This window comes from Hyalella azteca, unplaced genomic scaffold (assembly GCF_000764305.2).
Source record: "Hyalella azteca isolate HAZT.00-mixed unplaced genomic scaffold, Hazt_2.0.2 contig12465, whole genome shotgun sequence".
NCBI lineage: Eukaryota > Metazoa > Arthropoda > Malacostraca > Amphipoda > Hyalellidae > Hyalella > Hyalella azteca.
In genome coordinates, this window is record NW_025942423.1 from 45,150 (window position 1) to 60,645 (window position 15,496).

Consider the following 15,496-nt stretch of genomic DNA (forward strand, 5'->3'; position numbering starts at 1 on the left):
TGTTTATTGACTTGCACATCGCAGTTTATTTGTGCATTTGGCCCTGATTTGCTTCACTGGAAGGCGTCGACGAGGCGTTATTATGTCGACGAGGAGTTATTATGTTGAGGAGGTTATTATGTCGTCGACGAGGAGTTATTATGTCAACCATTGACCACCAACAACACGGCGGACGACTGAATCAGACTCAGCGTGGTGACTAGGTGTTGCTGTGTGGTGACTATAGGTGATGCTGTGTGGTGACTAGGTGATGCTGTGTTGTGACTAGGTGTTGCTGTGTGGTGAATAGGTGATGCTGTGTGGTGACTAGGTTATGCTGTGTGGTGACTAGGTGATGCTGTGTGGTGACTTGGTGTTGGTGTGTGGTGACTAGGTGATGCTGTGTGGTGACTAGGTGATGCTGTGTGGTGACTAGGTGATGTTGTGTGGTGACTAGGAGATGCTGTGTGGTGACTAGGTAAAGCTAGGCGTGACGCTTACCAGCGCCATCACCTTCCTCTGTCACGTCCTCGGCTGCAGTGGACAACTGCACACATTTAACATAAAATAACATAACATAACATAACATAACATAACATAACATAACATAACATAACATAACATAACATAACATAACATAACATAACATAACATAACATCTGTCTCTTATACACATCTAGATGTGTATAAGAGACAGTAACATAACATAACATAACATAACATAACATAACATAACATAACATAACATAAAATAACATAACATAACATAAAATAACATAACATAACATAAAATAACATAACATAACATAACATAACATAAAATAACATAACATAAAATAACATAACATAACATAACATAACATAACATAACATAACATAACATAAAATAACATAGTGATCTCGGCGCTGAAGTGTAGGCCTGATGTGGCCCGTCGCCGATTCTTTCACTTTTCGTGCCTTGTTCACAGAAGATCGAAAATCATGTGATTTGACCGGATCTTATCATGACTGACGATAGTTTGAAATAGCTAATAAACTTCCACCAGGTTCGATATGGTGCTAGGCATTCAAATCTGACATATATTTTTCCATAGCTTTATCTAGTCTATTCTTGAACGCGTTCATACTCGGAGCGCCAACGCATTGCCAACATTTGCCACACAACACAACGCATTGTTTCTCTTTTCGGCAGTAGCAATAACCGCAATGCGTGATTGTTTAATCAGTAAATTTACTGTACGAAATAAATGATGATCTATTATTGATATTTATAATTTTCTGAAATTATTGGCTGACCTGGACAGATGGTTAACAGATAAGTGATAAAAATATCGGAAACTATTGAAGATACTATGAGATGAAGGTAGTACTACTATTTCAACCTAGCCTGCTCCAGGACCATAAACAAATACGGTTACTAATTGAGACCTGAGTTCAAGATCGTTCAGACGAACGATTAAAACGAACAGTTATGATATTACAAGATCAGGATACAACACGGCTTAGCTGTCAGACTGACCACGAAGCTGCGTCCGACGATGCCGTTGTAGCCGTAGAGAACGACGTGCTGGAAGAGCTTGCGCGTAGTGCTCTCGCCAGACACGACTTCCATGTTCCTCAGTTCCACCGTCCCTCTGTAAGACCATACAAAGAAAAATTACACACAAATACAAGAGGAAAATATAGTATAGAGTATAAAAAATATAGTATAGTAAAATAACATTCAACAAGTTGTTGTTTCTCGCGCCGACGGAGAGGCGAGCGTGTGGTCAGGTGCTGGCCGAAGGAAGTAATAGGATGAGGAGGAGATGGGCGAAGGCAAGATGGTTGGTCAACAATTAAACATTGATAGTCATGGGGAAATAAGAGCAGGTAAATAAGTACTGAATTGACTGGAACGGTCTCAGCACTCAGCTTGGAGCACACTCCTATCTTAGATATAGAAGGGGTTAGGGAACTGCAGTGGAAATGAGGAAAGAGATGACTAAAGCTGTATAGTAGAGTAGCATTGATGGATGTGTCTTGGAGGTGGAGCAGAAACGAGGGGAGGGAAAAAATTAAGAGGCTTGCAGACGGTATTAATGAGGTGTGGGTACAGAATGCCCAGGTGGGCAGGGAGGGGATGTCGGTACTTTGGTACGCCTGTCGCTGTATTTGGTCGATTGAAGTCTGTTGGAGGCATCCATTGGCCGGCTTTAAACCGAGAGCAGAAATAGTCGCCTTTCTGCTCTCGGCCTTTCTGGCACATGTCGCCTTTCTGGCGACATGTGCCAGAAAGGAGCTTCGTAGATCAGGATTGGTGAGCGCATAGGTGACAATGATGTACTTTTGTATAATCCTACATAGTTTGTACTCACCAGGGCTTTGGACTTACGCAAGTTACCTACCGCCTTTGCTTCAAAGGCCTTGATGTGAGTGAAAAAAACAAGTAGTGGGTATCCAATGAAGCTTCTGAGATTTCCGGACTTTTATCAAAAGGGATGACCGTTTCGTAAGAATCCAGGCGTGATTAACGAGCGTTAGTGGTGGAAATTGTGACGGACAATTTCTCTGCGGCGTCGAGTCAGAAAAGCCTAAGCTGCACTCTTAAGGGGAGCGTCTGGCCAAAATTTTATCTCGGCTATTTACAGACGGATCACTTTGAAACTTGGTACACATGTGTAAAACCAAAAAATAGACAGCTTTTATTTATGCCAATTTTTCGAATAAATGAAATAAAACGTGAAATTCTTGGAAACCGGTCATAAAAAGGGGTACCTAGGGTACCCCTAGGGTCCTAGGATTCTAGGATTTCTAAGGCCCTAGGAAAATTCTAGGGTCCTAGGATTTTCGAGCTACAACATCAAGACGCATATCATTCGATGAGTAAAGACCATATCTATCGATTGTTCATTCAGTTTTTCGAAATTCTAATTTTTATGGGTGGAGAAGCATTTTTTGTAAATTTTTTCGGAAATTTCTCAATTTTCGCCCCCACTCCCCTCTATTTTCCTACATAGAATTAAAACTTTAACAAAATTTCTAGATCTTTTATTTGCGAATCGAACGATATATTTCTCATCGCTGTAGCTTAAAAACTCTAGGAGGAGATAGGTTTGCAGTGACAATAAGTGTGAATGTTCAGTAGAGCGCGACAAAGTCCCGAGCGCCTCGAAATAGGCATTCAAGGTGGCAAGGATGCAAGACTATACATTACTGGAGCAGTGGAGCTTAAATTCAGTGAAGGATGGTGGGAACGACTGCATGAGCACCCCGTACGACAGCAGCCGGGTATCTAAAGAGCAGCGTGTTCAGCCCGGCTATTTAAGTACTCGGCCGCAAATTTTCCCCATCTTAATTGTGATGAAACTCCACCACCCCTAACCCATTCGCGATCTGTCGTGAACGCATAAATCAACTTACAGAAATGGTTATGGTACCGTTGGATAGGTCAGAATGTAAGCTTTAAGATGAGACTAAAAACCGGAGAAGCCAAATCCAAAATTTTTGGCCAGACGCTCCCCTTAATGGGACAGGTGATTAAATTTCCCTTTGGGGCAAAAAATCTAGGGAAAAAGTATGTCCGTCAAAGTTTATATGTGAATTGTACATGACCGTCGATCACTCATTTATTGGCATCAGAAACACGCAAACATTTTGGCTGGGTAGCAGGACTTCGCTGCGAATAAATTCAATGAATTCAGAGCAATATACGATGTTATTGTGTCTGGAAAATGGTTCTGGTCTTTATTTGAACTTTACTGTTAGCTAATACTTGCCATAGAATTATTGATTAATGTCTTGGATCTGACGTAGGGTTGCATTCACTTAGTACATTACTGTTTATGAAACCGAACAACCGATGAACGGCATTGTCACTGTCAGTGGAATTGAATTGGATTTTTGGACAGTGGACAAGAGAATTGAATTTTTTGCCGGCCAACAATTTTTTTGCCGGATTGTTGTTTGTAACAAACTTACAAATGACATTTACGACCCAGGCTACAATTTTATAAAATTCTTACCTTGAAAGTTGCGAGGGAGAAAATGTTGGCCCAACTCTGCTACAGCTACCTTCAGGGGCAGCGTATCTGTGGAGACTGAGCTGCAGCACATCGGCCTGCAACCCAGATGAAAATTTTAGATGAAATATAATTTGTCTCTAATTTCTGATTATAATTATAATCAGTGACGATCAATGATAATGATAAATGGCAATTATTATTATCATTGTCTGAATTCTGGTGATGGGTGGCAATTAAGACGCAGATCAGAGTTTCCAGATTCGCGCACGATCCACTCGCGGATCGTGAGCGCTGATGCGCAACTCATTCAACCCGACCATCCCGAAGAGGTAAATACGAGATGAGAAGAACCCACAATTAGTAATTTTATGCCAAGAGATACCTGTACACGAGTATAATACTAGCCGTTTATAGTAGCGGCTAATATTATCCGCATCTAGTTTTAGGCTAGTTTTAGCTAACGGTGTATTTTTATTTTATAACACGACAGTGCGTCGTCAAATTAAGCAGTCTAGAGAAGTCTGCGCTCGATGAAAGAATATGGAATGTGACAATGATAGTGAGTTTTAGGAAGCCTTTGATGAAGCAGTTGGTAATATTGTTGTTACTCCAGCTGTGAAAGTGAAAAACATTGTCAATCAATATAGAATATGGGTTCAAGACTAGGTAGGAAAGAGCGATAACTTGTGAGCATCTTCGACTCTATTTCATAAGTGGACTGAGCATCATCATAGCTACGCATACTACGTAAATGCGGATGATTAAGTATTACAAGCCAGTAGCTGCTTATCAGCACATGAAACTCGGATTATTGTGTTCATGCATGCGCCGCTAATCTCTCCGATAGTTGTGGAAGCTAGCACCGCTATACGAGGCAAGTAGCCCAAAATTACTATCGGTTATTATTATCAAATCTTCTAATGGCTAATTCTAGAAATAGAATTCCAAGTTCAATTGCGAGGACGACCACTAAGCAACGGTTGACTATCCAAACATAAATTTGACCTTTTTTTGCGGACGAATTCTTATATAATATGAGAATGGTTCGAGGTACACCAGTTTGATGGAAAATTACCTCACTATTATAATTAACAAGGAAATTTATTCGCTTTGCTATAAGCTGAAAATAATCAAGGTAACAACAAGTACTCACTGATGAATAGCTTTCATCGGGAGACTTGAGTAGCGTTTCTCACCGCACTGTCGTCAAGCCCCGAGATGCGAACATCTATCGTGACGCCTTCACTCAGGTCTGCGGGCTGGGACAGGCTGATGGTCCCGGTCACGCGTGACTCAGCAGAACTTGTGTCATCGGGTTTCAAATGACACGTTGCCGTGACGAACTGGGGACGAGGCCTCTGATGGCGGCGACGTGGTCCTCCTCGTCGTGAGTTGCGGTGACGATGGCCAACAGGCCGAAGACGGGAGAGAGCGAGAGGGCTGTCGTCATAGGGTGGCTGTTGCGAGGCGTCGTGTTCGGTTCCATCGTTGTCTACTGCTGCCTCCGGGTTTTCTGTGTCATCACTCGCCTGGAAAAAATTTTCCAGAGCACAACCTTTTATCAAAAGTGATAACGAAAAAGTACAATAATAAGTAAAAATTAACGCGGTTAAAAATAATTTCCTGCAAGAAACGCAGCTTTCAGGTTTTAGTGGCGGATTTTTTGGATGCTTTTGGTATAAACATGTTGATTGATATTTTGATCAATATTCAACGTTACGTTAAAATCAAAATTTATGTCAAATTTTCAGTAGCAGGACCACACAGTTTGTGGCCATAAGAAATCTCACAATTTTCTACCTAATGTGGTAAAAAATTTCTTCTACCTATTTCTAAAACAAAATATAAAATGAAGCTCACAATTTCTATGGTGTTGCGATATTCGTCGAAGACCACAGCAGCTTCGCGTTGACTGCAACAAACGAACAAAATGAAATCTACAAAAATTAAGTTATCTTTGCAATAAAACAGAAACTTTATGAGCAAACGGTTTGATTGAACGGCCCAATGATGAGGTTTCATTGAACTTATCTCATGGCTACGAGACATCAATGCTAGCAATGAGATAGAGCACTGGCACACCTGTGAGCAAACGCCTGCTGCTCGTTGTAGGGATGGAATGACTCTCGGTGGGGGAAAGGAAGCAGGCGCTCGTCAGGAGTGTCCGGTGAACTTGACTGCAAAGAAAACAATATTCGGGCAACAAATTTTCTAAAATAACATGTCCACAGATATATTATGCCAGGCTTAAAATATTATTCTCATTCTTAATTCAAATGCCTATTGCAAGGCCTGTGATGCATCAGCTCCTCACCCAGCCAGTACCGGAGTAACCTTACTATTCTCTTATGGCTCCGATTGAGAACCGCGAGCCCTCAGGCAGGCTTGGCTGAATCCCCATGAGATTCTATCACTACGTATAGTCATTACAACTCCGCTCGTAAATAAAATATCAATCAAAATTTTTTTAATGCTTATTCAGCAATTTATTTACATTTTCCCTCCAGTTACAAAATGTATGTAAATATTGTATAACATCAGTTATCATAGAGAAAAATGTTGTACATCGATGTTCATCATACATGCGAGTGATGCCACTTACCTAAATTTTTGAGACATAAGGAAGTAGTACTATTAATTCTCTATTGATCGGTATTAAAGTCATATTTGAATCACCCTCCATTTTGTAAAAATTTTATAACAAAATACTTTTTCATCACTACTGAATCGTACTACTTTGTTCTGAGCATGTTACACGTGTCGTACCGTTCATGCGACGCCTTCCTTCACGCTCATAAATCAGCTCGCGTGAAGTGACATAGGCCACGTCTATCCTTAATTAGGGGTAGAGGGACAGCCTCCTTACCCTCCTTACCCCCTTACCCTCCTGGCTGTTGGTGTTAAAGGGCTAGCAAGTTTAAATTGTCGATAGCTGCATGCACTATAGTGTTAAATTGTCAATAGCTGCATGCACTAGAGTGTTAAATTGTTAATAGCTGCATGCACTAGAGTGTTAAATTCTCAATAGCTGAATACACTAGAGTGTTAAATTGTCAATAGCTTCATACACTAGAGTGTTAAATTGTCAATAGCTGAATACACTAGAGTGTTAAATTGTCAATAGCTGCATACACTAGAGTGTTAAATTGTCAATAGCTGCAATCACTAGAGTGTTAAATTGTCAATAGCTGCATACACTAGAGTGTTAAATTGTCAATAGCTGCAAGCACTAGAGTGTTAAATTGTCAATTACTGCATACACTAGAGTGTTTAATTGTCAATAGCTGCATACACTAGAGTGACTAGACTAATCCGTTCTGTGACTATGTTCAGGTGCCAAAAAGTTCGTGAGACACTAAAAAAAATTTACGATGAAGCGAAAAGAAAAAAACTTGATGTGATATATGTGATTTATATGTGAAATTTGATATTAAAATTAATCGAATTTTCGCGTATCTCAGGGCAAAAAATATATACTTGTTTTCGAAGAAAATAAGTTCATCTTTTAGTTAGAAATTTATAGCATCAGTCTGCTTAACCGAAAGTTCAAAACTAATTTGAACGCAAAGAAAACTATACGTAAATTTACCATATCTTCAAGGAATTAATTTAAGATTTGCATATGGTGAATTTATGAATTAAATTCATCGTAGGTGGGGTGAATTTACGTGGCGTTTTCTTTGCCAGTGTAAATCTGCGATATGCTGAATTATGAGTCTTTCTTAAGTGTTATCAGATGGATGACTCGACTTGATTATTGATAACTACGAGCGCGTTCTATTTCTCCTGTCATACTCCATGCAATAAGGGCTTCGCTCGAATCAAACCTTGCCTCAATATTACGGCCATAAGGAACCTGACAGCATTTGTAATATGAGGTTCACGTGCTCAGTATGGGGAAGAAGATTAAGAACAGTTCGCAGTGGCATTTCTGTGGAGCCATTGCTTCCAATTTTTCAAATTAGGATGTTATGATCAAATACCTGCAATTAAATCCTTATTGTTGTAGGCGTAATAATACAGGATCCGCCATATTTATGGCAACGGATGTTTGTTATATAAAATAAATTGGTTTCTACGAGACTTTTCTTTTATAATGAAGCTTAATATCATCTATTAATTCATCTATTTTATTTTGCAGAAGTCTAAGATGTCTAAATTTACTATTACTTATGGCAGTTGATAGAAATGCAATTGTAACCCTTCATGAAAAGGGCGAGAGTAAATCAGTCATTGCAAAAAAGCTCCAAATTCGTCGTGAAACTGAGCGGAAAGTGGTAAAAACATTTAAGGAAACTGGTGAAACATGCAATCGACCTGGTCAAGGAAGGAAACGGAGTGTCCAAACAAAACAATTGGTCAAAAACACAAGGGAGAAGTTGGGGATAAACCCTCGTCGCTCAGCTGCAAAATTGGCTGCAGAAGCAAGAGTCAGTCAGACATCAATGCGTAGAGTCCTCAAAGATGACCTCAAAACCTCCCCTTACAAGATGCAAACAAGGCATGAACTAACAGACCGTCATGAACGATTGAGGCTCGAGAGATGCCAGCACATTCTGGATCTCATTGGGAATGGCACGCTGCCAACTTGGTGTTCAGTGACGAGAAAAAATTTGACATTGAACAAAGCGTTAACCTTCAAAATGACAGAGTTTGGAGTCGGGATGGATCTGTGGCAACCAGAACAGCAACACGACGTCAAAATCCCATGTCCGTGATGGTTTGGGCCGCGGTAACCGCCACTGGGAGGTCCCCATTCGTTTTTGCCCCCTCAGGAGTGAAATTGAACAGTCAGCGATACATTTCGGACATTTTGGAAGCTGTGTTGTTACCTTGGGTCCGTAAACACTTCAACGGCTCACCATGGAGTTTTCAACAAGACTCTGCCCCATCACATGGCTCAAACATGACCCAAAACTGGATTCAGGGTCACATCCCAGCGTTCATTAGCAAAAATAAATGGCCCTCAAAAGCCCTGACTTGAATCTTCTCGACTTATATATGTGGGCTACTTTAAAGAGTAGGGTCTGCAGAAAACTTCACGATTCTTTGGATAATTTGAAGTCTAAATTGACACGAGAATGGGACTTGATCCCTCAAGAAATGCTGTGTGTCTCCTGTGAAGCTTTGCCGCGTAGATTGGAGGCCGTCATTAAAAATAAGGGTGGTCATATTGAATAATATGTCAGAGAATTGTTTAGATAATTCTTGGCTACTAGCTGATCCAATAAAAAAACAATGCACCTGTTTGTTTCATTGAGAAATAACAAAAAAAAACATGCGTTGCCATAAATATGGCGGACCCTGTATTGTAGGGAGTCTTCCATTCACAACAGACGCACCAAAGACAAGCAATTAGAATTTTAAGGCCGTATTTTAAACAGGTTTTAGAACCGTTATGAATATGCGCTAAGTGTAGGGATTCATTGTACGTACCTGGTGGTGCTCGGACGCTGGATGTGTGCCGGGTCGTCCCGATAAGGAACGCTGGATGCTCGTTATCTGTTCTCTGATGTCGCGCAGCTCTGTCCACACGAGCGACAGGTTGGCACGTATGCCGCTCAGAGTTGTGTCGTGCGGATCTATGGAGACGTTATTGCATTCACTACTAGGAATACAACTCAGGTTTAGAATGTTTGCAATGCATCCATCCACAAGTGTATGAGTTTATCAGCGCGTTTGACTATCGGTCATAAATAATCAATAAATGATGGTCAAGCACCTCTAATCCAGTTTTTCGGATTTTGTCATGAATTGTTCTTTGCTTTGTTCTTAGTGTGTCTGTAGCCTTGTAGTCTGACTGGTGACTGCGTCAGAATGCGCTTTCCACCGACGTGTTGAAAGTGAGTGAAACCTGCGCCATCTACATCCATTACGGCTCAATGATGAGCTTAAATGTTCACACTTATTTTACAGCCGTTAAAATAAACCATCATTGGGACGGTATAAGTCTGCATTGTGATTGTTTCAAGCCGTGTGGGAGGCAATAGTTTTGACTTTCGATCATGTACGGTTTTAGAGAGTGTGCATTTATAGCAAACCAGTGTGTTTACATAATATCACTTATAATCAACACAAGTCTGAATAAATGACATAAGTAAGCGGATACTCAGCAACTATAGGTACAGTGAAGATAATCAAAATTAATACATTTAAATCGTGAATAAGTTTCTTGTTATCAAGATTTTCAATTCCGTAGCAGTCATGGCAATATCCGAAAAACTGGATTGGAGGTGCTTGACCATCCTTTATTGATTATTTATGTCCGATAGTCAAACGATGACGAGATTACAAATATCACACTACTTATTTGTGAAGCAAACCACCCGTATTCACTGTATACGCACAATGAATTAAAAGCATATTAAATTATCTGGTCGGCAATAAAATTAACATTAGGGACCCTGATGATCAGGGTATTATCACTATTATGCCACTTACATTCATTTGTCCCAGTGTTCAAAGAAGGGAAACGGCAGGAATGCTACTTGTATTGTTAAGTTTAATCTTTTTTAATTAAGACGGTTATAGCGGTGGTTGGCTCACAGACGGTTCATTTGTGTTTCTTACTCGCTCCTAACCGGCGTGATGTGGTTATGAATTTTCATTGGGATTTTTCTGTTTGTCGAAGATTGTTGCGATGATTAACAGAATTCAGATGACAATTTCTTCAATGTAGATAATTCAAAATATTGAACGGTTCCTACGTAAGCAACGTCCGTCTGAGAAGGCAACGTGTAAAACTTTCTGAATCGAATTAAAGGTGGTCCCGTATTATTTATTTAACTCATGCAAAGATAAAATGGTGTTTTTAAAGATGCCCCATGGAGCCTTGGCTGTCTTGTGGCCCTGATACTCCTAGTGGGTCAAGGCAAGACATTGGCATGCAGACAGCAGCCAACTACCTCGCTGACAACGCACCTAGAATTCGTCTTATCATGCAGACTGCAGTCCTCTTACTCGCAGATGAGAATTTTCTTATGTTGTCATACGGACTCAGTTATCATGCAGACTGCTATGCAGTCCACCTCTCCAAATAAATGAAATTAATTATATCATGAGACTTCCTCATAAAGACGGTAAACCTCGTTTATACAGGGTGTAGGAAACTTCCGCATATGTTTTATCCTTCTTTAAACACTGTCCGGCAGACTGTAAGCAGCCTTATAACTGATAAGGCGATTAATTCAGATGAATTTCTTTTCTGGAAGAACCATTCTCCTGAATTCAATCTCTTATCTCTTTCTGTAGAGTGCAATATCTACTGAGAAAACTGTCCCTCAGTTTCTTCGCGTATCATTAATAGACATCACTCTAACTGGCGGTGCTCAGTCATGTCTCAACTTCATCTTATATGAAGACAAACGTCGAAACTTGGCCGGGATGGCAAGAGCATTCGTGATCAAACCAAGGTGGGTGGGGGGTTCGTGCTCGGCAATTCTGACGACAATAGTAAAACACACGACTAATTGAAGGCTGAATTCTCACGGCATCCGTCTCTGGCGTTCATCGAAAATCTACAATAGCCGGGAACTTAGAGTCAATGTCTGTAAACGACAGAATTAGTTTATGCTTTAAATCCGGATATATATTAGCTGACGTATTTTAATTGCAAATCTTATTTTGTTGCCAAGACACGGAAGATTTGCCTGGGCTAGGTTTCTTAATTTTGTTGTAAATATGTTTTAGTTTATATTAAGTTGTCGTATGTCTACTCAAATTGACTTGGAGAGGTCTAGCTTTTGCATCGTCACGGAAACAATTTAATTTTTTCATAACGAATACAATAATTTTTGCCCTCGTGTTGAATACGATAAATCACACTCGAGCGGTTTTTATTCTATATATGACCTTAATTAAATACTCTTCCGATCCAATGTGTCGAAAACTCTAGCGGACGAATTACAATGAGCCAAAATAAATTGAAGCGAATGAATTGCATTGAGCCACAGCGAATTGCAGCAGTCGAATTTCAGTGAGCCACAAGAAATTTAAGCTTACGGATTGCAGTGAGGCATAAGAAACTGACGATGCCGAATTGCAGTGGGCCATAGGGAATTAAAAAATACAGAAAAAGACAACGACTCAATCATGGCGTTTTTGCGTCGGTAAAACTAAAATTCGCTAAAATTTTCAGCTCATGCTGAACTCAGTCCGAAAATGCGTTATGTTTAACTGCTGTCAGCTTACTATCTGGAAATGGGTCGGAACGAAGCCTCTTTTTTTCTGACAATGCATTGCTGCTTTCATGAGAAAAATTTCCTTTGTCAAATACTTTGCCTGTAACAATCAGATAGTGATGAATTTGTCTGCAACTCAAATAATGGGAGGGTATGGTGTACAGCAGGCCTCCAGCAGACTTCATGAGAAAACTGGATAAATTAATCATATGTTGACGCCTGTATTCACGATATGCAGTCATTCTAGGGATTTTGAATTCTGCTCGATTGAGTAGAATTCATTCTCAATTGGATTTTGAATTCTGCTCAAGTTGACTTACTTTTCAGATTGTCAGGTATGCACTCAAAACAAACCTAGAAACTGAGAGAAAGAAATCTTACCGTAAGAACTGCATATGAAAGAAAGCGTACCGTGAGTGATGGATGATGATGCAGGTAGCACGTAGAGGGTGATGTTCCGGTGTTGGGGCGGTATGGAGGTTACGCTACAGGTGTATTCGCCGGCGTCCGACTCCTGCGCGTTTTTGATGACGAGCCTCCACATATCGCCGTCGTGCGATACGGCCATCCGAGGCCTGGCATCCACCAACATCGTATCCACGGATAATATCATGCCACTTGTTGCCCAAGTGACGCTGTGGGTGCCCAAATGAGGCACTCTACATGGCAGATAAACAGTGTCTCCTTCATGTGCTCGGATTTCCCTAGGAGAGTCTGTGGCAATCCCTGCAGTGATAGCGCCCAGCTCAATGAGCCGTTGTTCTCTCTCACTGCGCTTCAGCGACTCGAATTTATTCGCAGAACGTGGCAGACGCAGTTTACTCTCGTGCAACTTATATTTAGCGGGGAAACTGTTTCGAAGTTGGAACGAGTGAACGTGGAGGAGGACAGCGCAGCAGAATATTATTAAGGGATGCCGAATGTGAAGCATGTTGAAAGGAGCAACGTTAGCAACAGACTGAAGCTGCAGTGAAAGTGTCTCGTCGGTGCCGACAAAACTTCGATATAAATAATGCAGCCAGCACGATCTCGTTGGTACTCCGAACATGTAACAGCATACATGCCAGTGGTAAAAAAAGTTTATTAGGTTTCACAACTTATGTTCGATCATGGCCAAGTGCGACATTAAATTAAAAGAAGCTGGCGGTGTATGTGTGTCGTCAAGCAGAGATACCTTCTAGGCAAACTGACGCAACGTAGGATCCTGAAGGACTTGATCTTGAAGTCTACTCCGAGAGAAAACATTTACCAAAGAAAAATATGTACGTTTAAATCACCACCATGTATTAGAGCTGATCGACTGACCCAATAGTCAAAGGTCAAATATTATATATATATATAAGTAAGCAGGAAAATGGACACGACTTATTATAATGGATGTACGAACGTGTTTTCCACAGATAAACTTTTCTGCACCAGCCGTCGGCGTGGAGTTGTTGATGCTATTCAATTCCACGAATTCTATCCCGCGTGAACTCATGATGGAAGGTAAAAATGACTGAATGACATTATAATAGTACCTACTGCTTTAGAGGGCTGGGTATTTGTGCAACATCTAGAACGTCAAGTGAATATTACGTCTCAATTATAGATGATCTAATCTTATAATATATTATAAGAATATAATGAGACGCCAGATTGACACCCACCACAGCTGAAGATTTGTATTTATACGAATTTCAAGATTTCCACTAATTTGAATTAATACAAATTGAACGAAACCAACAAATTGAAGAAAAGCGATGTTTCACGTGAGAACTAAACAGCTTCCAACCGGGCTTTCGATGACCGTGATTTCACGCTTACTTCACCGCATTGCGTTACGATGAAGGGTTGTACGGACCTATACTCTCTATTTTTGTTTGGTGAAATTCAGTGTGCAGCGATAGAGCAGAAGAAATTTTCACACAAAATATTGTAAATACAGTATGCGCTCATTTATTATTCGCGTCAAAATCTTATCGCTCGAGCTTACTAGCTGTGGTGCAGAACGAGAATATATATGTCGTGTCGAAATCGTGGAATTGTCGATTTTATGGAATCGGCTGCAGCCAGTTTGACGAATCTATAGAATCAGCATTCCTATACTATAGGAATCTGTGTTTAGGTCAGTTAGCCAAGTTCTTTCTTCAATTTGTAAATATAAAAGAACTTGACCGAACTTACCCTAACGCCCGATTTTCTGAATCGGCAACAAAATGCTGATTCTATAGATTCGGTAAACTGGCTACCGATTCCATAGAATCGTCAATTCTGCGATTCCGACACGACATATAAACTTATATTTATACGCTCGAGATTGAGTCGAAGTTGAATGTTCGATAATTAATAAGGCTTGAATTAAAACTGAGCTTCACAAATGAAAAAAAAATTAACTAGAACACCAATGAGAATTTTCCACCTAACATTTTCATCCATTTCAGTTATTTTTCTTTGTGGAAATTATGCAAATCTGCCATTAAACATGTATATATCAAAGTGTTCTCAGAGGAACAGGGTAGTTAATGACCTTAACAGTAATTTCTTATCCCGCGAGCTGACGATATAAGCAAGCAAACGTTAAGCCGCAACGATAGGGAAAGACAAGTTGTTGAATGTATAATTGAGGTTGATTTCATCACTGTTAATTTCAAGTAAACGAAAGGATTTCTAATTACTCAGATTTTTGACACCACGTGTTGGTTATGTGAAGCATGATTCTTATAAGAAGAACCTGAGAACTGCCTTCTCGTTAAAATTACCGAAATATTTGATGCTATCACGATTCTGGTGTGCTTGCAAGCAAGCGAAATTGAAGGGGATTGAGAGTGAATATTGGAATGAGGAAAGACTGAACAATAAAACACCACTAAACTGTCATGGGTTGTAGGACGGTATCAATTGAAGTCTATGTACCGAAGTCTACAGCTGGTATATATAATAGTACATAAACTGATTGGCTTGATAATACATTTTGAATGGTTCTTGAGGAACTTATGACCCACAAGACTGGTCTAGTTGCAGGAAGAGACTGCAAGCAAACGACTTCAAGTTTTGGCAGTTGGTATTCGCTTTTTATCTGTTATATGTAAATTTATGAAAGTTTGTTTTATTGTGTGTTTGCTTGTGTGTTTGAAGCCTTGTACTTACTGTTATTATAAAGAAACTGTTTTAGCGCGTATTCAACAAACCAGTATTGTGACGCGTGATACCGGGATCTAGAATTCTTTTCCAGATTAGGAATAGAATGCATTGCAAACTGGGAACAAGTGGGTTGGAAGAAAAATTGAAATTTGATTAATTATTTGGTTTATTTCAATTCCTTAAAAGAACAAACGTTTGTGCAGTTCAAAA

General features: G+C 40.1%; 1 protein-coding gene across 1 annotated transcript; it reads right to left on the reverse strand.

The window, feature by feature from the left end:
- Positions 1-462: 462 nt before the first annotated feature.
- LOC108664983 lies at positions 463-13,138 on the reverse strand. The gene is made up of 8 exons (XM_018151693.2): positions 12,575-13,138; positions 9,420-9,565; positions 6,066-6,160; positions 5,844-5,895; positions 5,180-5,512; positions 3,984-4,078; positions 1,499-1,613; positions 463-526 (listed from the first exon to the last, which is right to left on the reverse strand). Exons 1-8 carry the CDS (start codon positions 13,092-13,094, stop codon positions 464-466), a joined length of 1,419 nt encoding a protein of 472 aa, XP_018007182.1. The 5' UTR covers positions 13,095-13,138; the 3' UTR covers position 463.
- Positions 13,139-15,496: the final 2,358 nt, after the last annotated feature.

What these genes read in the sequence shown, in the direction of transcription:
- LOC108664983 (XM_018151693.2), bottom strand. Translation starts at nt 13,094, where the DNA reads ATGCTTCACATTCGGCATCCCTTAATAATATTCTGCTGCGCTGTCCTC. An exon ending in ATCGCAACACCATAGAAATT is followed by an intron (nt 5,513 to 5,843) that starts GTGAGCTTCATT and finishes AATTTTTTCCAG; the next exon opens with GCGAGTGATGACACAGAAAA. An exon ending in TCGTCGGACGCAGCTTCGTG is followed by an intron (nt 527 to 1,498) that starts GTCAGTCTGACA and finishes AAATGTGTGCAG; the next exon opens with TTGTCCACTGCAGCCGAGGA.